The sequence below is a fragment of the Mustela nivalis genome (genome assembly GCF_964662115.1).
Source record: "Mustela nivalis genome assembly, chromosome: 6".
Classification (NCBI taxonomy): domain Eukaryota; kingdom Metazoa; phylum Chordata; class Mammalia; order Carnivora; family Mustelidae; genus Mustela; species Mustela nivalis.
The window spans coordinates 36,254,089-36,277,506 of NC_139025.1; the positions used below are offsets into that span (position 1 = coordinate 36,254,089).

At 44.2% G+C, this 23,418-nt stretch overlaps 1 protein-coding gene across 2 annotated transcripts in view; it reads right to left on the reverse strand.

Annotated features, from left to right (window-relative positions):
- Window positions 1-23,418, reverse strand: part of MTHFD1 (methylenetetrahydrofolate dehydrogenase, cyclohydrolase and formyltetrahydrofolate synthetase 1) — a 56,711-nt gene that overhangs the window by 730 nt on the left and 32,563 nt on the right. The window contains exons 10-26 of one of the 2 annotated variants that reach the window (XM_082734152.1): window positions 23,108-23,205; window positions 22,766-22,939; window positions 22,003-22,139; window positions 19,827-19,873; window positions 19,112-19,219; window positions 18,901-18,975; window positions 16,420-16,522; window positions 13,886-13,962; window positions 12,894-13,034; window positions 11,573-11,641; window positions 11,167-11,278; window positions 10,926-11,065; window positions 8,177-8,218; window positions 4,791-4,891; window positions 3,572-3,749; window positions 1,049-1,156; window positions 358-510 (exon numbers count right to left, since the gene is read on the reverse strand). In XM_082734152.1, the coding sequence (XP_082590278.1) occupies window positions 358-510; window positions 1,049-1,156; window positions 3,572-3,749; window positions 4,791-4,891; window positions 8,177-8,218; window positions 10,926-11,065; window positions 11,167-11,278; window positions 11,573-11,641; window positions 12,894-13,034; window positions 13,886-13,962; window positions 16,420-16,522; window positions 18,901-18,975; window positions 19,112-19,219; window positions 19,827-19,873; window positions 22,003-22,139; window positions 22,766-22,939; window positions 23,108-23,205 (1,863 nt within the window). Of the gene's footprint in view, window positions 1-23; window positions 511-1,048; window positions 1,157-3,571; window positions 3,750-4,790; window positions 4,892-8,176; window positions 8,219-10,925; window positions 11,066-11,166; window positions 11,279-11,572; window positions 11,642-12,893; window positions 13,035-13,885; window positions 13,963-16,419; window positions 16,523-18,900; window positions 18,976-19,111; window positions 19,220-19,826; window positions 19,874-22,002; window positions 22,140-22,765; window positions 22,940-23,107; window positions 23,206-23,418 lie in introns of those variants that run through there. The other variant, XM_082734151.1, reaches the window with a different exon arrangement.

Genomic DNA, 23,418 nt, shown 5'->3' on the forward strand with positions numbered 1-23,418 from the left:
GGCGGACCCTCTGTCCGTACTTCAACGGATGCATGGCAGGACTGAGTTCATCTGTGAAAGGTGCCGAGTGAAGGTCAGCTGTGATTATACATTAGCACTGCCACAGATGATCGATGAGGCCTGTCCTGAATTCAGTCAATGTCACACCGCCCCTGGGAAACAGAACTGTTATTCATGATAAGCTGTTATGGCTTCATCCTTGAACTGACGCCTGGATGGTCCACAGCAAGGGGATTAATCTACGGGTCCTGACTCCAGCTTGCTGCTCAGTGAGGAACTCTGCTCAGCTTTCCGTGACCAATGTCAGACGAGAAGCCCAGATGAACCACCCCCTCTCTGCCTGTAGCACTCACTTACCGTCCCCACCAAGGGGTACAGAAAACCGGCCCCGACGCTGGCACGGATGTCACGGATGGGCAAGACAAAGCCCGTGGGTACACCCTTCTGCTCTGGGTTATGAGACAAGGACAAGTGTGTTTTGGCCATGCAGATGGGCAGGTCCCCAAAACCCTGAGAAGGGAAAAAGCAAGACCAATGAAAGGCTGACAGTGCTACAAAGCATACCTGGGGATGGTGATGATACAGATTCTTCCATTTATTTAAAATATTCAATTCCCTTTATACCCATCTGGACCTTACTGCCTTGAGCTTAATTATCACAGATCATTAAAAAAAAAAAAAAAAATCAAAACCTCTGTTGGGTGAGAGAGGCAAGGGCCTACAACCATATTTTAAAAGTGAGTATTGTATTTTCATCTACATAACCAATTAAAAATGATAGTTTGGAGTAGACATGAGAATACAACTGAAGGCAGGCTCTTAATATTTGAGGAAGATACTTCCTACTTCTTCATGGCTTTTCCACACATTCATCTATACCCCCTCTGAGTAGATAAAGGCCTGGACCACCTCATCCAAACTCAGTATTCAGAGGGGAAAGGGCTACCACCGAGAGAAGTGAGGCAGTGGCACCCCACAGGGCTGGGAGAACTTGGGGGCTCTGACTCTGGGCCACTGTAAAGAAGTGAATGAACCGCCAAGTATCTACCTGTTTTGTGTAGACTTCAGCTTTGTGTTGAGCTTCGGGAAGCAATTCAATGTCGTCAGCCCCATAGATCTTCTGTGCAATGATTCTGATTTTATCCTCGACTGGGAGCTAACAGACAGGGAAGAGAAGGGAGATGCCATGACCGGGTGCACACAACAACTGTGAACTGGGACACGGCCACATTCCAGGCCAGAGTTCCTAAAAGGCTGAGAAAATGCTCTTACACACACACACAAACACATATATTTGAAGATTTAATTTATTTGTCAGAGAGAGAGAGCACACGCACAAGCAGGAGAAGTGGCAGGCAGAGGTAGAAGCAGATTCCCCACTGAGTTGGAAGCCCAACGTGGGGGCTCGATACCAGGACCCTGGGATCACGACCTGAGCCCAAGGCAGACGTTTAAGCAGCTGAGCCCTCCAGGCACTCCTACACACACATATAAATATGCAAATAGCCCGAGGTATATTTGGGTTAGCAACATTTTCTTTTAATACCGAGCTTCAGATATTGAGTGGAAAATGTCCCACAGAGGTATAGTTAATGTGTGTGTGTGTGTGTGTGTTTATGTGTGTGTGTACAGACACAAACACGCATGCATATTCAGGATGTCCTTAGGTACACTACTGACAGTACTACCAACTACCCACGAATGATTATTTCTTCAAAAAACAAATGTTCCTGTGGCTGGAGATGAGACTCACATTAAACCAGACCTGGGGTACTACTGATGAAGGAAGACGTCCAATATCCATCCAAGAACCCCCACTTTGTACATGAGAGGCAGAGCCTATTTTTAACACAACATATTGATTGTGGATGACTGTTGCTTAGAAATAGTCCTAAAAACCAAATCATCTACTTATTAAAAAAAACAACACCCCAGTGATTTCCATGATGCTCATGCACCAGGAGTGCTGAGGAAGGCTATGAAGCAGAAAGCACGCACCCTGCATGGAGGTCGGGGGGGGGGGGTGTCCTCCACCCTGTGGCGCTGCTCCGCCGGGGTGCTGGGACGCATGGCCAGCAGCATAGGGAGACTGTCTGAGGGAAATGGGAAGGAAAGCCGCTCGGATGAGCAAAGTACCGAAATCCGGCAAAATGTCTGCCTCCATGCTCCCCAGCAACTAAGGTCAGGAGGACATACCGGGCAAGGGTTGTTTTCTGTAAGGAGCAATAATCTATAAAGATAAAAATCCCTTCTGAGCTGAACAATGATAATTTATGAAGAGGCTTTGGATAATGGACAAAAATAAAGTGTCTATTCAGCCATGGTTTTATCAAGAGGTGACAAGTGATACTGCTTTCACGTGCATCTTATCCCTGGAGCTTCATAAATGCCAAGGCACACTCAGAACTTCTGAGACAGCAGTACTTTTGTTGAGGGGTGACTGAAGACCAAGAGATGCAAAAGAAGACAAAAAGTGGCAGCCTCCTGTCTGTCGCAACAGAGAAAAATTCCGAATAAAAATGAGAGATTCAAGTCCTCATCACGCCACCTCCCTGGGGCCTGCTGCTGGCCTTCCAGGACTGGGGCTCCTAACTCAGGCACTGGGAACAGGGCTTAGAGAGAGCCCTGAACAATGCTTGCATTGCATTTGTGTGCAGATGTGTGTTTAGGGCATTTCCGAAAAATATGATTGGTTGAACGGATATTCAAATCAGCCTATAAAACTAAAGCTCAGTAAGAAAATGTCAAGGTCAATAGGACAACATTGACCAAATGTCAGTGTATTTTATCTGCAATGTTAATTCAAGAATACTGGGGTTTCCTCCCTTTTTATGGCTGATTTTGAAAGTCTATGCTTACCTTTTAGAAACCATGCCAAGAACCAGTCAGGAAAATAAAAGCAGAATTATATATCACCTCCATCCTACGTTCCTAATGAACGTTCCAGTTGTTGTGGGCATACTTACCTAATGTCCAACCACATCCTGAAATACAGGGGCAGAGAACTGAAAACAAAATACAACCCTACAGTAAGAACCACCTCTCTGTGAACTAACTTTATGAGACCACAGAAGAAGCAGTGCTGCTTAGCAAAGAATGCTGAGCCCTGCCGGAGTGCTCTGGCTTTACACCCGAGAGCTTCTCTGAACTTGAGGCAGCCCTGAACCAGCAAGTGAGCTGAGGAGCACAGGGCTTTCCCGTGACTGGGAAGTGGTCAGCAAACTTTTCTGAGCTTGCTGTGGCCCCTTGCCAATTTGCCACGACATGGCTGGTGACCTGGGTTCAAGGCCGTCGTCAATTACGTTCCTGGTCCTCCATTTTACCCTTTCTGCTGTCAGCAAAGGGAAGGTACTGTGAGTCTTTTCAAAAGTTAGGCCGGGAACTACCCTCCCAGTGAGCTCTTGCAGGAACCCACTCTGTAAGTAAGCAGCCTGGGCTGTGCTGGTGTAACTCACCGACATGGGGATCAAACCCGCGAGGCTGAAGGTGCTAAACACAGGCTCTAAAGAGAGGCAACCACACAGAAACCTCATAGTGCTTTTTTGTTTCTTTCATACAGAATGCAACTCACCTTGAGGTCATAAAGGAGCTGAAAGCTGCTGGGCGCCTGAGATGCTCTCTGGACGGCCTGAGCTAGGGCTAAGGCACCCTTGCCCCCTTCTGCCCAGTGTGTGCATTTCACAGCATCAAAAGCTCCATGTTCTTTGGCAAGGCGGCTGACAAGGTCCAGCTCGGCCTCTGAATCGGTCCTGTAAAGGTAGCGATCTGTGTTAAAGCACTGAGGACGGTGGGAGAAGACAAGCTTGGTCTTGTGTTTGCCATGAAAACTCCAGCGAGTTCCTCAGTGATGAACGGAAACGAATCAAGTAATACTGACTGGCTCCTGGCTCCACCAGTGACGACGTGGTGACCCCTGGCTAATTATTTAATCCTCATGTGCTTTGGACTCCACGTGGTAAAATGGGAATAACCACGGCACTTACTTCCCTGGGACATCATGAGGCTTAGATGACAGAAACATGCAGAATACTCGAACACTCCAGGCCCATCACAGCAATCAATAAACACTAGCTATGGGGCGCCTGGGTGGCTCAGTGGGTTAAGCCTCTGCCTTCAGCTGAGGTCATGGTCTCAGGATCCTGGGATCGAGCCCCGCATCGGGCTCTCTGCTCAGCAGGGAGTCTGCTTCCCCCACCCCCTCTGCCTTCTTGTGATCTCCGTCAAATAAATAAGATCTTTAAAAAAATAAAAATAAAATAAACACTAGCTTGCCAAAATTGTTCTCTCCCATTCTACTGTGATTTGGCCATTACAGCAAGATTAAAACTAGTACTCCAATACCTAAACAACCTCCCCAAGTTCTCTCTCTCGCACGAACCCTTCTAGCTCAGCATGTTCAACTCTTTGTCAAGACAATGCCCCACTAGACGTACTGAAATAAGGGAACGCTGTAGGGCTATGACTTCCTGTTAGCATCACAGGCCTCTAGAGAGCAAAAAAGAACCCTTCACTTCACGTCTGTGTCCTTCCGTGGAGAAGGGGACCCGCAGGAGCCGCAGCTGACCCGGGGCCCACTGTGGGAGAAGTGACGAGTTGGCTGTGACATCTGTGGAGCCCCTCCCCCTCCCCCGCAGGCTCTTGTCAGGAGCTCCCAGATCAGAGGCTTAATAACTAATACCAGTAACTGGAGAACAGAACAGAGCTACCCGTGGGGCTGTACAGTTAGCGCCGGGGGATGGTTTCTGGCTCTTTCTCACAGTCCCCCCTTGACTCCTACTCTTTGTACTTACTTGAATGCGTTCACCGCCACTACCACTGGAACTCCAAACATTCTGGCATTTTCGATTTGTTTCCTTAAGTTACTGAAGCCTTTCTCAACCAGCTCCAGGTTCTGTAAGAACAACGGGGAAGCGTCCATGAGGTCAGTGGCAGGTTCTTCTTAAAACGGAACGGGTCTCCTGTAGCCAGAAGCTGCTTCCCGTGGGAACAAGCCCACGGCAGGTCTGCCCACGCCCTTTCTCACAGGGTGGGGAGGGGGCGCCATGGCGCCCTTGCCCTGTGCCAGCCTGCCGAGCTGGAGTGGAGCTTGTTTCCTGGCTGAACGACAGGCACGAGAGCCGGTATAGTTGCTCTCGCCAAACCACATCTTACCAGCATATTTGCCGTCTGCTGGGAATTAGCTGCTCTTAAGTAAATGATGCTGACAACCTTGTGTTTGTAGATTTTATGTACTCATGGTACAATGGCATAAACTGACTCTACTCGGGGACACACAGACCCTTCTGTCAGAAGACAGCGCCCAGCACAGTGCCTGGTGTCCATTACACACCCACCAAAGTGCTCTCAGAAAATAGAAAGTGATCAGGGATGCTTTCAAAGGCTCTAAGGAACTTGACCATGAGCCATCAATGGGGACAAAGAAAACAGGATAAATGCCACCTTTAAGAACAGAATACTGTGACATTTAGAAGAAAGTGATTAAGGAAACATACCTTTAAATATGTTAAATGTTAATGGCAGTGTTGCTCTCAGCCTTGGAAAACTGCAAACACAAACCTCCTTCAATGGGGACGGGCCAGGGAATTATGACATACACAGTCAATAAATACGCACCATGTAGGCGTTACGAGAGTGAAAAAAATCTGTTTTAACATGAAACCTAGCAAAGATATACTAAAGTGTACCAAAGTTGCAAAACGATGGACAGCTTAATTAATTCTATTTTTGGACAAATATAAAAAAAACATGAATATATTCATGAAATATTTTACATGTTGAAAAATATGTACCAAACTGGTTCAGGGGACTCAAATCATGTATTATATCTTTAAATTGTTTAACCTTTTTTTTTTTTAAATATAAAAAGGATGTTACTATTATAAGCTTAAAAATACACTAAATCTTTTAAGATAAAAATATAATAGTCTTCTATAAAAATAAATACACTGGATTATGAGCAAACCCCAGCAGTAAAACACCCCTTGGTCTGTGGATTCAATAAAACAGCAGGAAAAGGGGATAAGATAAAGGCAGAAAACAACTAAGATTATTACCACGACTTCTGCTTTTTCCCCTTTAATAGATGAAAACTAAAATTGGGATTTAATTGATATTCTAAAGAGCCCTGCTAATTCTTTTTTTTTTTTTTTTAAAGATTTTATTTATTTATTTGACAGAGAGAGATTACAAGTAGGCAGAGAGGCAGGCAAAGAGAGAGGAAGAAGCAGGCTCCCTGCTGAGCAGAGAGCCCGATGCGGGACTCAATCCCAGGACCCTGAGATCATGACCTGAGCTGAAGGCAGCAGCTTAACCCACTGAGCCACCCAGGCGCCCCAAATTCCTTTTTTTTTTTTTAAAGATTGACTTTATTTACATTTTGTAAAAACTATCCCATTCATATATTAGACTGTATACTTTTAACTCTATATGCTCCTAGAATGGAGATTTTATAGATTTAATGACCACTAATTAGTGTAGAATTCAGATTTAAGCCCAGTGCTAAAATAAATGTCTTCCTGGTATCATATATCTTTGTCTTTGAAAACGTATCTTTGCATCTGAAAACGTTAACATTTCTTGCTTGACTCGAAGCCTTATTCATCTCTTTGCTCTCTTTGAGGAACTCTCTTGTTCTTTTTTCTCTGTGAGCCCTGCTAATTCTTTACCTCTAGTCACATGAAAACCAATTAATATGTAAGACTGATTGAGAACAGTTTTTAAAAAGGAGAATTTCTTAAATGAAGACGCCAGCTGGGCTGGTTAGGGGCAGTCACTCTAATTAGACACAGGAAAGGCTGTGGGGTGGCAGGAGGGCCAGAACTGTGAATTCCCCTCCTACGCGTGAATCAGACAAATGACCATAAAAGGCAAATCATATCTAAGAAGACAGGCAGACTCAAGGCACCAACAATTCTTTTCTAGCTACTTCTGAAATACCTCATTTAGGGCTTGAACAGTGGCAGTGTACTGCCTGACAATTTAACAGTCTCCCCTAAAAGAAAGAAAAATGGAACGGTGGCAGCGGCTGACCTCTCCATCTCATGTGAGGGTCCGTCTCTCACAAAACCACCCCAAACAGCCTCTACCAATGGTTGAGAGGAAATGATTCAAGTAGGAAAAGACTCAAGCTCCCAGTTCTTTGTCCTCCTTGACTGCTATCAACCTCATCAGCTTAGGGACACTTTACCTAACAAAATAACTGGGATCCTGACCCTCACACTGGCCCTTTAACATGGATTTAAATCTACAGATGAAAAGATATTTTAAAAAATAGTTCCGGGGCACCTGGGTGGCTCAGTGGGTTAAGCCTCTGTCTTCGGCTCAGCTCATGATCTCAGGGTCCTGGGATCGAGCCCTGCATCGGGCTCTCTGCTCAGCAGGGAGCCTGCTTCCCCTCTCTGCCTGCCTCTCTGCCTACTTGTGATCTCTGTCAAATAAATAAGTAAAAATCTTTTTTTTTTTTTTAAAGATTTTATTTATTTACTTGAGAGAGAGCATTAACGAGGAGAAGGTCAGAGAGAGAAGCAGACTCTCCATGGAGCTGGGAGCCTGATGCAGGACTCGGTCTCGGGACTCCAGGATCATGACCTGAGCCGAAGGCAGTCGTCCAACCAACTGAGCCACCCAGGCGTCCCAATAAGTAAAAATCTTAAAAAAAAAAAAAAAAAAGTTCCTATTTGCTTCACACTCAGATGATGTTTGGTAATGAAGCAGCCAATGCAGGGAAGACAGTGGAAGGAAAGGTCATTAGTGTAGGGCAGGGTTTCCTAACCTCAGGACTCCTGACATTTGGGGCAAAATTGTATCTGTTGTGGAGGCCATCCTGTGGGCTGTAGGGTGTTGAGCAGCGTCCCTGGCCTTTACTCAGCACCAGAAGCACTCCCTACCCGAAGTCAAAACGATCGCACATGTCTCTAGACACTGCCTAATGTCCCGACTGAGAACCAGCCACACTGGTTTAGCCCTAATGGCTTCACTGGCAGCCTCTGTGGGGTGGCTGTTTCCTAAACACTTCTTCCCAACTTCATCCACGGCAGTTCTTCAGCACACTGCAGGCTTTTGCCTTGCCCTGGCAGCCATACGCCCACCCACTCATTTCTGAACGGACTGGGCTGAGTAGTGCTGATTTGGGATGGGGTGCTCTTTAGGACAAGGGATTAGAAATGACTGAAGTTACCTCTTCTGTGTAAGCCTTGGGGAGAGGCAGTCCGGCAGTAACCTGGAAGGAAAGGAAGCAAAATCAGAGGCATTTTCTACGTACAATCCCATTTTATCTTAAAATGATGCCCTGTCAGGTGTAGAAGGCCAGAAGCTGCACCCTGGGGCAGCCACAGGGGAGGACGGTTATAGCAGGATAAGGTGGTTTCCAACCCAAAGGATTTAGGGTATCTGACCAAGCCTACTGCACACAATCAAAAATGACTGCTCTGAGCAGAGTGGGAGACGTCTGTGGCCTGAACGAAGGAGGTGAGGACAGATCTGTTAAGGTGGTGGGGAAAGGGATGTGTTCTAGGCAGGGGCGAGAACCGCAGCCAATGAAGCACATAGCAGCGGGGGTGGAAGTCAAGGGGCTTGTGGGAAAAAGGCAGTGGTCAGCCCCGCAAAGGCCACCCGGAAATGGCCACTAGTGGAGTCTGTGACGAGCCCTGCAATGGGTTCCTGAGCTGGTCCGTGGAGCCAGCCCATGCCTTCGTGAAGGTGGACGAAGGAGCACAAGCAATGCAAACACGAGGACACAACATAGGACTTTCCCCTTCCATCAGGGTATATGGACAGAGTCAGAATACTGAAGCAGTGAGTTCACTGTTACGGAGATGCCCAGTGGCCTGGCCCCGCTGCACCTACAGGGACAAACGTTAAGGTGAAGGTGCCAATTCCAGGGACTTCACAGTGCACAGCATCTCAGCTTGGTCTGCTCCCATTCCTTGGAGATAATGGTGCTCCGACTCCAAAAGGGGCCACGACCAGGGCTGGGGGGGTGGGTGGCGGGGCGGGCAGGGACCTGAGCCACCATGTTCTGGGTTTTACATGCAGCTCCCTGAGGGAGCAAGAGGGGTAGGGCTGGTTTCTGGACAGAGCTTTCTGTGGGATGATCTCCTCTCAGTGCTACCCATGTTAAGTATCTGGCACTCTTTTTTAGACCCTGAGATTAGGAGGAAAGAAGGTGCAATGGTGTTAAGGCATACACAGCGAAAACATGTAGGTTATACCTGGGAATAAAAGGGGAGTCCATCCTGCACTCCTGGGCTAGAAACACTTTTGGTGCCTTGCGGACAACTGAGACTGGAGAGGTATGCTGGGGTTGTTTATGGCAGTGGTTCTCACAGTGTGGTCTGGGGACCTAATCCTTTTATGGGTCTATGAGGTCCAGACTATTTCCACAATAATTCCAAGATATCAAGTGATTCTTTCCACTCTCATTCTCTCAGGGGAGTGTACAATGGACTTTTGCAAAAAAACATGTGACATGTGATCCCATGGAGAAGATGAGAGTCCAGTGGTCTCCAACTAGGCCAGATCCTGAAGATATCTGAACAATGTACAATGCTTATATTTTGTTTGGGGAAATCTAACAACTTTTCATTTAAAAAAAAATGAATAAATATATATATATATATATATATATATATATATATATATATAAATAAAATTTGGGAGGCATCTGGATGGCTCAATCAGTTGAGTGTCTGACTTTGGCTTGGCATCCTGGAAGCAAGCCTTGTGTCTGGCTCCATGCTCAGCAGGAAGCATGCTTGTCCCTCTCCCTCTGCTCTTTCCCAGTTTGTGCTCTCGCTCTCTCAAATAATTAAATTCTTAAAAAAAAAAAATATATATATATATATATATATATACAAGATATATATATATATATATATATATTTTTTTTTTTTACTATTTAACTCAGCTTCAATTCCTAATACAGTAAATATCATAGATACAATCCACCGAGACAAAAGTTCTTGCAGGTCCTCAATAATTTTGAAAGTGTAAAGAAGTTCTGAGGCTAAAACTCTTGAGAACTTCTATGTTAGTGTGGTGATCAGGGGTTTCCCTAAGAAACACTGATTTTAAGTGAAGGAGGTCTTATTTCTCAAGTTGCAAGACTGGCTTGTGGAATTCAGTAAGGCTAGGAATTTAATACTTCAAGTAATTTCTGAAAAGTACCACAATGTCTTCATGTGCAGGTGCTGAAAAAAGGTATTACAATAATAGGATAAAAAGTGCAATTTCTGGGGCGCCTGGGTGGCTCACTGGGTTAAAGCCTCTGCCTTCGGCTCAGGTCATGATCCTGGGGTTCTGGGATTGAGCCCCGTGTCGGGCTCTCTGCTGGGTGGGGAGCCTGCTTCCTCCTAGCTCTTTCTCTGCCTGCCTCTCTGCCTACTTGTGATCTGTCTTTCAAATAAATAAATAAATAAATAATCTTAAAAAAAAAAAAAAAAAAAAAACTAGTCCTGACCTAGTTTCTCTCCATTACCCGGAGGCTGTCCAGGGCATATCTACCTTTCTCCTTCTCTCTCCCAGGTTGGGCTAGTCTCACCCAGCAAGCGCCTTTGAAGAAAGGGCTGACCTCTGTCTCTGCTAAACGGTTTAGCGGGCTGGCTGTCAGTGTCACTATTTAGAGGGAAAAGGGGACTTCCTTAAAAAGAACAGCCTGAACATAAAGGAGTTTTCTGTGCATCTGGCCAAGCACATGTCCTTGGTTTAGATATCAGATGGTTCTCTCAGAAAGACTGGCTGTGAAGCCAATTTCCATGATCGATAAGGAGGCCGGTACAAGAGCTGTAGAAATATCTCTTGCCTCTGGCACCCTATTAATCATGAGGACAAGAGCAGCTGAATGACAAAAGAGGGACAAGCCATCCCGACTTCCTTTTAGCCTTCAGAACACTGCTGAGAATCAGATTCTTTGAACTCTCAATCCTCACCGTGGGGCCACCTCCATGCATCTTAAGAGCCCTGACTGTGGCCACAAGCACCACCACGTGAGGGCGGAGACCAGAATACCGGCACTTGATGTTAAAGAACTTTTCCATTCCAATGTCTGCTCCAAATCCTGCTTCAGTCACTGTAAGTGAGGAGAAAAGCAACTGTAAAAAGGCCATCCCAACTCCCTTGATGTTAAAATAAAACACCCAGTTTATTCACAGATTTTGCAAAAATACTCACCCACAAACCCTTCAGGGCCAACAAGCTTGAGGGCAATCCGGTCTGCAATGATGGAGGAATTCCCATGTGCGATGTTGGCAAACGGTCCAGCATGAACAAATACTGGAGTGCCCTGCAGAAACAAGATGGCATGGGCCACGCTGCCGATCCTGCTTCCAAATGCGATCACGTGGTCAAGGGTATGAAAGTTAGTTGGAATCCAAAAGACCAAGTCTTCCCGGAAGAAAAATACAAAGCCACCTCTTTTGTATTTCAGGAACATCCCAAACACAACAGTGAGAAAGTACGCAAGGAAAGACATGAGCAGGCAGAGAATTCTCTGACCCCCCCAAGATAAGTTTGCTTTATAACCACAGTGCTGTGACACAGAAGACCGATTCGGGAAGGTGGGAGTTGCTCTGCTCACCTCTAATGTCTGCATGAGATTGGGCTTGATTGCATCCTTCATGAGCACTGTCAACGCACCACTAACCCCCTACAAAACAAGGGCAAGACACGTTTCCCAGCAGCAAAAAACCCCAACCGTATGAACCAAAACTGAGCACTCTTAGATCTTCCCTCTTCAGCCATTTTGCACCAATCAGTACTTTCACCTAACTAGACCATCCATTGACTTATTTTTTTCTGGATATACTATGAGGTTGTCACTTATTTTTAGCAGGAAGAATACAAAGAATGAAAATGACATTCACATGTAATTTGTGGAAAAACATTTAACTCTGGAAACAAGCATCCCAATCAAGCACTGTTGCTGATTGAGGAGGGAATCCATTTTAAACTAGTTTATAGCGCAGAAATGCTAGCTCTTAGAGGAACTGAATTATTTGTAGCTTTGATGTCTGGGCAGAAGTGATTGAAAACCAAATTCAGGGTGTGTTTTCCAAAGCTGAAACTGAAGATGTACCCAAGGAGTTCAATACACACTCTCACATATCAGGTCCCTCTTTAAAGCCATCCAACCAGAGTTGAATGAACTGGTGACAAAGTAGGAAGATAAAGCCATGGATCCCACCTATATTCACTTGCGGTGAGTTTCTAAGTTTCTGGTTTGGGTGTAAAAATTCAAAATGATTTCATTTCTTACACATATTGACTGTAAGAAGAGGAAATTAGTATTTTCTCCCTTTTCTGAATTCAGCTGACAGACTGCTAATCACAGGCCAAACATTTTGGTGTCTGTCAACACAAAGCGGCTTTCAAAAAATTAACCTGTAAGATGATCTCATTCTAAACCTCGTATTACCAAATGGACAGTTCAGAAATAACCCTGAAGTGGAGAACTAGCCAGGAGGGCCATCTGAAAACCGGCAAAGTGCAGTTCCCAACATGGTTATTAGCATGGAGATGGCGAGCAATGAGCCTCGAGCAAAGATGCCTCAGCCAGGGAGGCCTGTCCCAGGGAGGCCTGTCGGGGGAGAGGCCAGGGTGTGACTCCAGCCTCAGGGGCTAAGGACCTCACCGGGACATCTGACATTCTCTACAAACTGAGGTCATACACCCGCTTTCAGAAATATGCACAGGGTGAAGCTGTTGCTCAAACCATCTGAAACCCGTGGTCTGTGACTGCAGCACCTAATTACTCGCTATGAAGTTCTTTTTGGAAATTTCGTAATTCCCTTGTAAGCAGCAAAATTACAGAGAATTCATCAGTAACTACTGGGATACTCAAGCAATAGACACGGAGGCATCACCAAGCCTGTGTCCCCACAGAGACCCTGGGTACCCACCAGATCTTCGGTACTGATGGGCTCCCCTTTCTTGCTGGATGCCACCACCATTCTGCTCAGTCTCTCTCTCATGTCTTCTAGCGAACTGGTGAGAGCCAGCACCGCCATGATTTCACTGGCCACAGAGATATCAAACTGGGCCTGTGGGCCGGGAAAAAACACAACAGGGAATATCACATGAAACCAAAAGAGTGGTAAAAGCAACACTTGTTTGCATCCGAGGCTTACATAAATAGCTTCAAAGGACAGGACAGCACAACAGTACCCAAAGAACTTAATGAAAATAACTCTCCAAGAGCAAATATTTGTCATCAGTGATTCCAGGACCTTGAGTCGCCCATTTTTTAAAAATAAATGTTCCAGGGGTGCCTGGGTGGCTCAGTGGGTTAAGCCGCTGCCTTCGGCTCAGGTCATGATCTCAGGGTCCTGGGATTGAGCCCTGCGTCGGGCTCTCTGCTCCGCGGGGAGCCTGCTTCCCTCTCCCTCTCTCTCTGCCTGCCTCTCTGCCTACTTGTGATCTCTGTCTGTCAAATAAATAAATAAAATCTTTAAAATAAATAAATAAATAAATAAAAATAAATGTTCCAGTAGCACCAACAATCTTTGCTGAAGGAAGCTTATAATCCTGTGGTGATGGTTTCCCTAACACACAAGGAAACAACACAGATGCTCTTAGATTGAAGAGACACGTTGTAAATGGCCACAAAAAATAGAGAGGCGGTTTTAATCCATTTATGTGCAAGGATATTCACTGGGGGCTCACCACCTCCAGGAAAAAGTGCTGGGGGAAAAACACACAGGTGACACATGGGATTTATTGCAAAAGCTGTCAGGAGTGCTCAATGCCACACACCTACTCACTTCCATTTTAAAAGGGAAAAGGCAGAGCAGCACCTGGCAGTATCAATCGTACGGGAGAGGATGGAGGAGGACAGAAGCAGCAAGGATCTGCCTCACAGGAATAATTCATTTAGAGAGGAACAAATAGCTACCGTCCGTGTGTGCCCTTTCTCCGTTGGAGCCTGTCCGATGGTGATCTTTCTCAAGAATCTATCGTTGGTATCCAATACTGTAGCAGAAAGAGAAGATACAGAACAGTTTTTAGTAATAAAAACTGTCTTAAAACAAGTCTTAAAACAGTCTTAAAACAAGTCCAAGCTAATGATCGCCTAGTAACATTGGATTTCAGAGATGATGGCGAAGCTAGAATATGGGAGCAAGTTAAGAAATGATGCTCACATACTATAAATGAACAGGAGTTATTTTTAAAGAAGGCTATGTTTATTTATTTTATTTATTTGTTTTAAAGATCTTATTTTTAAGTCATCTCTACCCACAACATGGGGCTCAAACTCATGACCAACGACCCATGACCAAAAGTCACATGCTCTACTGACCTAAGCCAGACAGACGCCCCACCAAAAAGGGTATTTTTAAGAAATGGGGAGTGGCTTGGTTTTATTCTGTCTAGAGAATTCAAACCATCCAGGAGAAATCTGGCATCTATTTTGAAGCCCATCCCATGTGAAAAGGAAAACAGAGCAGGCCAGTTTTTTAAAAGGCCAAGGCTATTGTTCTGTGGGATGACTCACTGACCTTACATCATCCTGAGACACGAAAGAGCCATAAATGCAGGACATGGCAAATGCTTTCTGAAGCATACTAGGTTATCTGCTCTTCCCTTCAGCACACTTAGAAGAAATAATTTCCATCCCAATGACAGAGTATCCAGCCAATTGTATACTCTTAGAAAACGCACCAAAGATCAACCCACTAACTAATCTTCCTTTCACCTTTCAGGAATAATCGCTGTTAACATTTTAGTGCATTCCCAATTTTGTATTTTTTGTAATGACATGCCAAACAATCATAAAACACAAAACGAACAACAAACCAGTTTGCACTTTAATGGGTCAAATGGGAGAGGCATTTTTAAAGTACTTGAAAAACATGAAAAATTGCTTTCCACAGACTGCAATAACTTAAACCCCGAAAGCAGTGTCTCGCACCGTGTTTCGCGCAGTGTGCTCGCACGCGTGCGCAAGCACTCACACACACACACACACACACACACACACACACACACACACACACACATCCCACTTGATAAGCGAAGGATGTAATGTGCTGTTGGAGCCTCTTGTTTTCAAAAACTAGGTCAAATTCTTTGTACTTGATTTCTCAAGATAAATTAGCCAGTCAGTAGATGTGATCCATTTTTTTCCTTTATTTCCTTCTACTTTTCCAGAAAGCATGACTTAGACATAAAGCAAAGGGAAAGTGAAAATATACCATCTGTCTAAAGCTACTGAAGCTGGGGCGCCTGGGTGGCTCAGTGGGTTAAGCCTCTGCCTTTGGCTCAGGTCATGATCTCAGGGTCCTAGGATCGAGCCCCGCATCGGGCTCTCTGCTCAGCGGGGGAGCCTGCTTCCTCCTCTCTCTCTGCCTGCCTCTCTGCCTACTTGTGATCTCACTCTCTGTCAAATAAATAAATAAAATCTTAAAAAAAAAAAAAAGCTACTGAAGCAAAGGAAGAAAAAAATATCAGGGTGGTTTTTGATATTAAGGGAGTCATCTCTAAAATGCCATTAGCAGGATGCCTGGGTGGCTCAGTCGGTTAAGCGTCTGCCTTCGGCTCAGGTCATGATCCCAGAATCCTGGGAGGGAGCCCCACATCAGGCTCCTTGCTCAGCAGAGTCTGCTTCTCCCTCTCCATCTGTCTGTGCTTGCTATCTAGCATTTTCTGTCAAATAAATAAATAAATAAAATCTTAAAAAAAAAATTTAAAAATGTCATTAGCTAGCAATAGTTACTGAGCCAATGAAAATCAAAGAAACAGTCAATAAATTTGCCATTAGGTGCATTCTGCATGACTGGACAAAAATTCCTTCTTAGCAGTGACACAGGGCAGAGAGATGCACTGTTGGTACCAAAGAAAATGCTAAGCCATGTGGACGGCATGCAGAGATTCATCACATGGCAGTGAAGCCATGCAACTCACTCACTGAACTGCCAACTGTTTAAACCTTGAAGGCTACCTACTTTGTTACAGGAGTTTAATAAAATGATGTAAAAATGAGTAGGCAAGCTAGAGAGCGACAAGAAAAAGCAAGTCACTTTATGCCAGATAAGAGTTCTGAGAGAAAAGAGCAACATGATTCAAGAAGTGATAAAACATAATTTCTCTACTTCATGACACCGAAACTTTTTGCATAAAATGAAACTTGCAAAATGTTATTTCTGGTGTAGGCATGAACTTCCCTGAAACCACCCTCACTCCAATCAACACTGAAAAGCCAGCAAAATATCCAATGAACCCAATGAAAGGAGGTTTAATTACAGCTAATAAGGAAAAAGACTGATGGGGGTGGCCAAAAAAACAAATGGGTCACCATCTTGGTCATGCCTTCACTGTAACACCAACACCTGAGCTCTTGGACCTCACACTTGAATAACCCACGTGGGCAGCGTGGGGTGTGTAAACAATGGAAGCAAATGGGGTGTCTATACTGCACTGCATGGGTACCTCTTTGCCAAGTTATGGTTTCTGGGTCAATATCCAATCTTGCAAATCTGTTTATCTCGTCATCCGTCAGTGTGGTAGGATCGGTTTTTTCGATGCCTAGTCTCTGAAAAGGCAGGAAAATTACAACATGAAATAAGACGAAACAAATAAAAGCATGATAATTTTTTGGAAAGGGTTTTTTTTTTTTTTTTTTTTTGAGGTGGGGAGAGGGGCAGAGGGTGAGGGAGAAAGAGAAACCCAAGCCCACTGACCACAGAGCCTGACAGAGGCCTCGATCTCACAACCCTGAGTTCACAACTGGAGGACTGAGATACTTAACCAAATGAACCATCCAGGCATGTAAATTTTTAAAAAATGTATTCTCTATCTCCAGATGGGGTGCCTTCTAGGAAATACAGACTGTGTTAGAGTCAGAAGGAAAAACTATAATACCTTCGGCTGCAGTTTTATTTCTTCCTCAAACGCAGACAAAGGTATTATTAACATGTTTATTCCTCTAACTGAACACCAGGGGCACTTCCCTAAACCAACCATAAATACGCATAATGACAGACAAGTGGTCACCAAACCCAAACATCCTGGAAGGAAAAAGCAAAGTGCACGGCTTTTTCAATCAGAAGACTGAGAAGCCTAATTCAAACGAAATAGGAAGAAAGGCAAAAATTGATGTAAATCACTTTTCTAAAAAATAAAAAAATAAAAAATAAATAAAATAAATCACTTTTCTAGGCTTTTTTTTTTAAATTTTTTTTTTAAAGATTTTATTTATTTATTTGACAGAGAGAAATCACAAGTAGACAAAGAGGCAGGCAGAGAGAGAGGAAGGGAAGCAGGCTCCCTGCTGAGCAGAGAGCCCGATGCGGGACTCGATCCCAGGACCCTGAGATCATGACCTGAGCCGAAGGCAGCAGCTTAACCCACTGAGCCACCCAGGCGCCCTTTTCTAGGCTTTTTAATATACACTACGTTTTCACTGCCTTCTGACTGTTCCAAAAGGCACAAGATAGGTTTGTCTCTTCTTCCTCCTCACAGAACTTGGAAATTTTATTTACTTACAGTGTATATGCAGGTCACATGCTGAAATGGAAAGTGCCTATAAAATGTATTTTTTTTTCCCCCTAAAGTGTGGTCGATCTGAGTGGGCTCCAGCAAGTCCTGTTCTTCCCACAGTTCCTTTTTATACTGTGAGGACTTTGTTTTAAAATCTCAGATGTGTTTTCAGAGCCCTCACTGGCTCATCAAACTGGTCTCACAGGCCTAGTACAGGACGTTGTTTAGAGAGTCAGCAAAACTCGCAGTCGCTAGGCTGAGAGTCCGCCGTTGACTGCATACCCTGACTGAGCGCACGGGGCCAGATGGGGAGAGCTCAGAGGATACTTGGGGACCCATGAAAGGTTCTAGTTCCGGGCGCCTGGGTGGCTCAGTGGGTTAAGCCGCTGTCTTCGGCTCAGGTCATGATCTCAGGGTCCTGGGATCGAGTCCCGCATCGGGCTCTCTGCTCAGCAGGGAGCCTGCTTCCTCCTCTCTCTCTCTGCCTGCCTCTCTGCCTACTTGTAATCTCTCTCTGTCAAATAAATAAGTAAAATCTTTAAAAAAAAAAAAAAAAAGAAGAAAGGTTCTAGTTCCAACCTGGTGTGGGGTACTGTGGTCCCAGGTAGGTCCCTTGATTTCAAATCCTAGAGCTTTTTAAAGGATCAGACAGGTTTAAAAGTAGACAGATTTAGTCCAGTATCTCCCCACATCTGACAGAAAGTTCCATCATCAAAGGTGAGATTCGAAGTTGCCTGCTCTGGCACTTGGGTGGCTCAGTGGGTTAAGCGTCTGCCTCTGGTTCAGGTCATGATCTCAGCCAGGGTCCTGGGATGGAGGACCTGCACAGGGCTCCCTGCTCAGCAGGGAGTCTGCTTTTCCATCTGCCCCTTCTCCTGTTCATGTACTTGCTCATGAACTCTATCTCACAAAAATAAATAAAATCTTCTAAATAATAATAATAATAACAATAAAATTCATATTTTTGTATGAACATAATTTCACATTTCTTTTGGATAAATACCAAGGCATAGGATTTCTGGGTCATATGGTATAGTGTATGTTTGATGACTATGTATTTGTAACAAATTCAAATAAAATTAGGAAGTAACTGCTCTTACTTAAGATCCCACTGCTGGGAAGAGCAGGTACTCAAACTACAGGGTGCTGGCAACTATACTCCTATCCACACTATAAAGGACGTATCAGTCTTCATCCTAACGGAGGGCAGGCTGTCAGTGCTCTCCTTATTCCAGGACTAAACACTTATAATTTACAGATGAATGAGAACCTCTACCACCAATCTTTGCTAGATGTATCATGACCAGAAGACTATGATTATGGATATAACTTGATCCAAAATAGATTATCCCAAGAAGATTTTCATTTCCTTATCTTTTATCAATCACCCAATTTCATACAAGATCAAAAACGAAGAAGGGAAAATCTTACCTGTAACCTTCGGATCTGAATATCAGAGAACTTTCTCACTCCATTTACTGAAGGCACCAAACGATTGAAGAGAGCCTTAAAGAAAGGGAGGAAAAGGGCTTCTCAATGAGAGGAAACTCGTTTTTACCTGCAACACCAGCCCCCGAGGGGCCAACATTAATTCGGCTGCTTTAACCCTTTCAACAGTGTCCCTAAGGCCCCAGCAGCCTACCTTGTCTGTCTGCGTCTGTTCATGGAACATCCGGGCATCGATGGCCGCGGCGACAAGGTTATTCGCGGCAGTGATCGCGTGGATGTCACCGGTGAGGTGGAGATTAAACTGTAACAGAGGCCACATCAGGCTTTCAACTTCTCTGCATCTTTCCAGCCATCAACATATTGCAACCCAATCGATCCCCACATTAAAGCCCACAGAAAACCGATGGCAACAGAGTTCGTGAACAAACACCCAACACAAATAGCTCCTGAAGACATAAATTACAGACTCTCTCTCCTCAGGAGAAAGTGATGTTTTCCTTCAGGGACACATCCCATAACCACAAATGCCACAGCATCAGCATCAACAGCAACCCTCGCCTACTGAGGATAGGCTCATGTCCTTTCAACTGTGAAGAAATGGGAAGGTTCCCATTTCTGTAGTCACCACCCTGAATTCGCTCTGGGTTGGTTCTTCCCACTCTCACGCTTCATTTGATCTCTCACTGAAAATTATTATTCCCACTGAAAGCCAGACCTTGAAGTCCCTGCCATGTCAAAAAAACCAAGCTGTCTCACAAGTCTGCATATTAAGATGTTTTCCCCTTGAGAGTTACTTCTGATGAGAAATCAGTCATCTGTCCACTGAGAGCTCTACAGAAGAAGGTTAATCTCTGGAAGGAAAAGCTATCTTAAAGGGTCCGATTCAAACCAAATTCCAGACACTTTACCTCTTCCATGGGAATGACCTGGGAGTAGCCTCCTCCTGCAGCGCCACCTACAGGGCAGGTCAAGGGTGAGGACTTGTGTTAAGTGTGCTTCAGCCACAAATTAAATCAAATCAAAGCAAATTGGTTTCTGTCACTGCGATGCTTATCATGGTACAGTGTCTGTTTGATGACTATGTATTTGTAACAAATTCAAATAAAATTAGGAAGTAACTGCTCTTACTTAAGATCCCACTACTGGGAAGAGCAGGTACTCAAACTACAGGGTGCTGGCAACTGTACTCCTATCCACACTATAAAGGACATATCAGTCTTAATTGTAACGGAGGAAAGCAGTCCAACCACTTGGAGTGCTTTGAGTCAGGGTCTTTTAGTTTTCTTTGACCAGGTTAAAACACTTGATCCTGTTCACACAGGATAATCTCTGTTGAAATTTGGGTCTAAATGACAAAACCATGAACACATACATACCTACTCATTATCTTTAGAAACAGGTTCCCCACGATTCATAACATTTGTTGAACAACCCAGCCTACAGTTACATAAAGGCAACCCTGTTCAATTTCCTACTCTCATAAATGCTACTCTGGCATTTTTAAAAAAAGGAATGTTTAAAATATACACACCAAACACAAACATAGAGACTGCAATTCTTCCTAAACAGGAGACGTATGTTAGAAAGCAGCTTAACTGCTACCTTTTGCTGGACTGTTTGTATTATTAACAGAAGACCAGACAAAAATGTTCTGGTTGGGGCACCTGTGTCGCTCAGTGGGTTAAAGCCTCTGCCTTCAGCTCAGATCATGATCTCAGGGTCTTGGGATTGAGCCCCGCATCAGGATCTATGCTCAGGGGGGAGCCTGCTTTCCTTCCTCTCTCTCTGACTGCCTCTCTGCCTACTTGTGATCTCTGTCTGTCAAATAAATAAATAAAATCTTTTAAAAAAATGTTCTGGTTATGAGGCTATCAGTGTGATAAAATGTCAATGTGAGGTTTTTTGTGAGGCAGAGACCCTGCAGTAAAAATGGGACAATTCATGATGACAGGAAAAGCAGAATGCTGGGTTCCATAAGCAGAACGAGTGAAAGGTTCATTCTGAAGTTGAAAGAGGGTTGTTAAACTCAAAAGCAGAGCTAAGTCAGTATGTGTATAAAATATATTAATATAGGCAAAAGAAGGGCAAAGGTGTATGCTGTGTAGTAATCACTAGAACAAATAGAATATGTGATACTCTCACCAAACGAGAAAGTTAACTCCAAAAACTGATAATTGATAAAAATAATCTTAATTAAAAAGGCATATTGGCAGTACCTCAGCTATCAAAAACTAAAAGTGAAGAATGTTTAGTGATGTCATGGCCTTATGTAATCAGGCCTGGGGGGGCTCAGTCACTTAAGCATCTATCTTTGACTCAGGTCATGAGCTCAGGGTCCTGGGATCGAGCCCCACCGCAGGCTGCTGGCTTAGCGGGGAGGCCACTTCTCCTTCTCCCTCTGTCCCTCCCCCTGCTTGTGCTCTGTTTCCGTCTCTCTCTCTCAGATAAATAAATAAATAAATCTTTTTTAAAAAAAAAAAAAAAAAAAAAAAGGAAGGAGAAGAAACACTGTGCTGGCCGTACTGGGAAAGCTCTTGAAATAGACATGACACTCACTCTGGTTCTTAATCAGAGTGCCTTTGACTAAGTTACCTTGAAAGTCCCAGTTGCTGCTACTGAGAAAATAGTGATACCAGTAATAATTGCATATTACAAGATAATATAAAATCCACAAACTGCTTAGCACAAAACATGGCACAAAGCCTATACTCAATAAGGGTAGGTTTTTCTTATTCCCAAAAGGGAAAAACATCTGTAGCTTTATCTTTGTCTCTAGAAAGTCAGCATGATGAGCAGTATGATGAGCTATGATTACCTTTATTGTTACTGTGACAGTTGACTATTAGTCATATAAAATCACCCCTAGCTACATCATAATGCCCACCAGGGAACCCCTGTGCAGAGTCAAATACTGACAGCAAGAGCTGGCATGATTGTGACCGGTGGAGGGGGTTGTGTGTGTCAGGACATTCCTGATGTCTAAATGAGTAAAGGCTCTACAGGTACTCATGGGTCAAGTGGGCCAGGGAGGATGGAAGGAGAAGCAGTGCTCTCTGGCTACCCAAAGTCTAGTCCTAGTGATACCTTTTATTCCAAAGGTAGGGCCCTGAGAAGGCTGTCGCACACATGCAAAGACGTTCTGAAACAGATGGGCGCCAAGGGCTTGCACCAGCCCAATGGTGGTCGTGCTCTTCCCTTCTCCCAGGGGCGTTGGGGTGATCCTTCAAGATGAAAGCAAGAGAGGAAAATTAAATTAATATGAATTAAATTTATGCGAATCACTAAGTCAAACCTAACAAATCCTAGAGAATGACTCTTAATCTGAATGGTAACAAAGATGAAAGACTCGAAAAGAATCTTTCCCAAGAGTCTTAGTTGAAGTTTCCGGAACATGGTAATTTTTAAAATGATTGATGTACTTGAGCTCTTCTCACTGTGAGCAGGAAATACATTTTATCTTGTAGAGAAGCACTGATTTAACTTTAATATCTCAATTTAATCTCAAAAACTAGTTTTTGTAAGTACCTCAGCCAAACAATAAAAATAAATGCCCAATACATCTAATGAATTAATGAATTTGGGGTTTAAAAAAAAAGTCAGCTTTTAAAACTCAACTCTTTCATCCACTACATGGATAACCCTGACAAATGTTCTCCTCTCCAAAGGGCTATCACCTACTCTGAATTACCTCACGGGGATGCTATAAGAATCTAATGAGACTGAACACATGTGAAAATGCTAAAACCAAGCGAAACAAAGCTTGACACACATATGGTGAGAACAAATGTAACCTTCGGTAATGACAATCAGGATGACGGCTCGATGAACCAAGGAAGAATGTCCCTACCCAGTCACCACCACGTATTTCCCGTCAGGCTGGTGCTTCAGGCGCTCCAGTGCGGACAGCAGAACCTTGGCCTTTGTCTCACCGTACAATTCGACCTCCTCAGACAGCAGACCAATTTCCCGAGCAAGGCTGCCAATGGGCTTCGGCTTGCAAGATCGTGATATGTCAATGTCACTTAAAAGAAATACAGGAAAAAAAAATACAGAAAACATGTATCAATCTTTAATTCACTGAATTTAATCAACCCCCTCCTCCGAACGCCCCTCCCCGACCCCTGACGCCGCTTATCAGCTAAACACAGATAATCCACAAAGTTTTAAACCAGCAAAATTTTATTTTTACCTTGGAACAGGAACCTTGAGGTTAAGGTGGTTATACTGAATTCTCCACTTTCCTGGCTTAAATTTCTCCAAGAAACGCGCTGCGCTCTCTACTGTGCTCTAAACGAAATGTCAGAAACGGAACTTAAAAGAAAGTGATTATTTTAACCTCCACCTCAATCCCAAGTCCCAGGTCATTCCAGTTTAACCACAAAATGAATGGCTTTATGATCCACCTATAAACACGCTTCAACCCTAAGCAAGAACCTACAAGCAGGTACGGTGCCCCGGGCTGCCGTACACGCCCCCACAGCTGATGTGCGTATTAAGGGC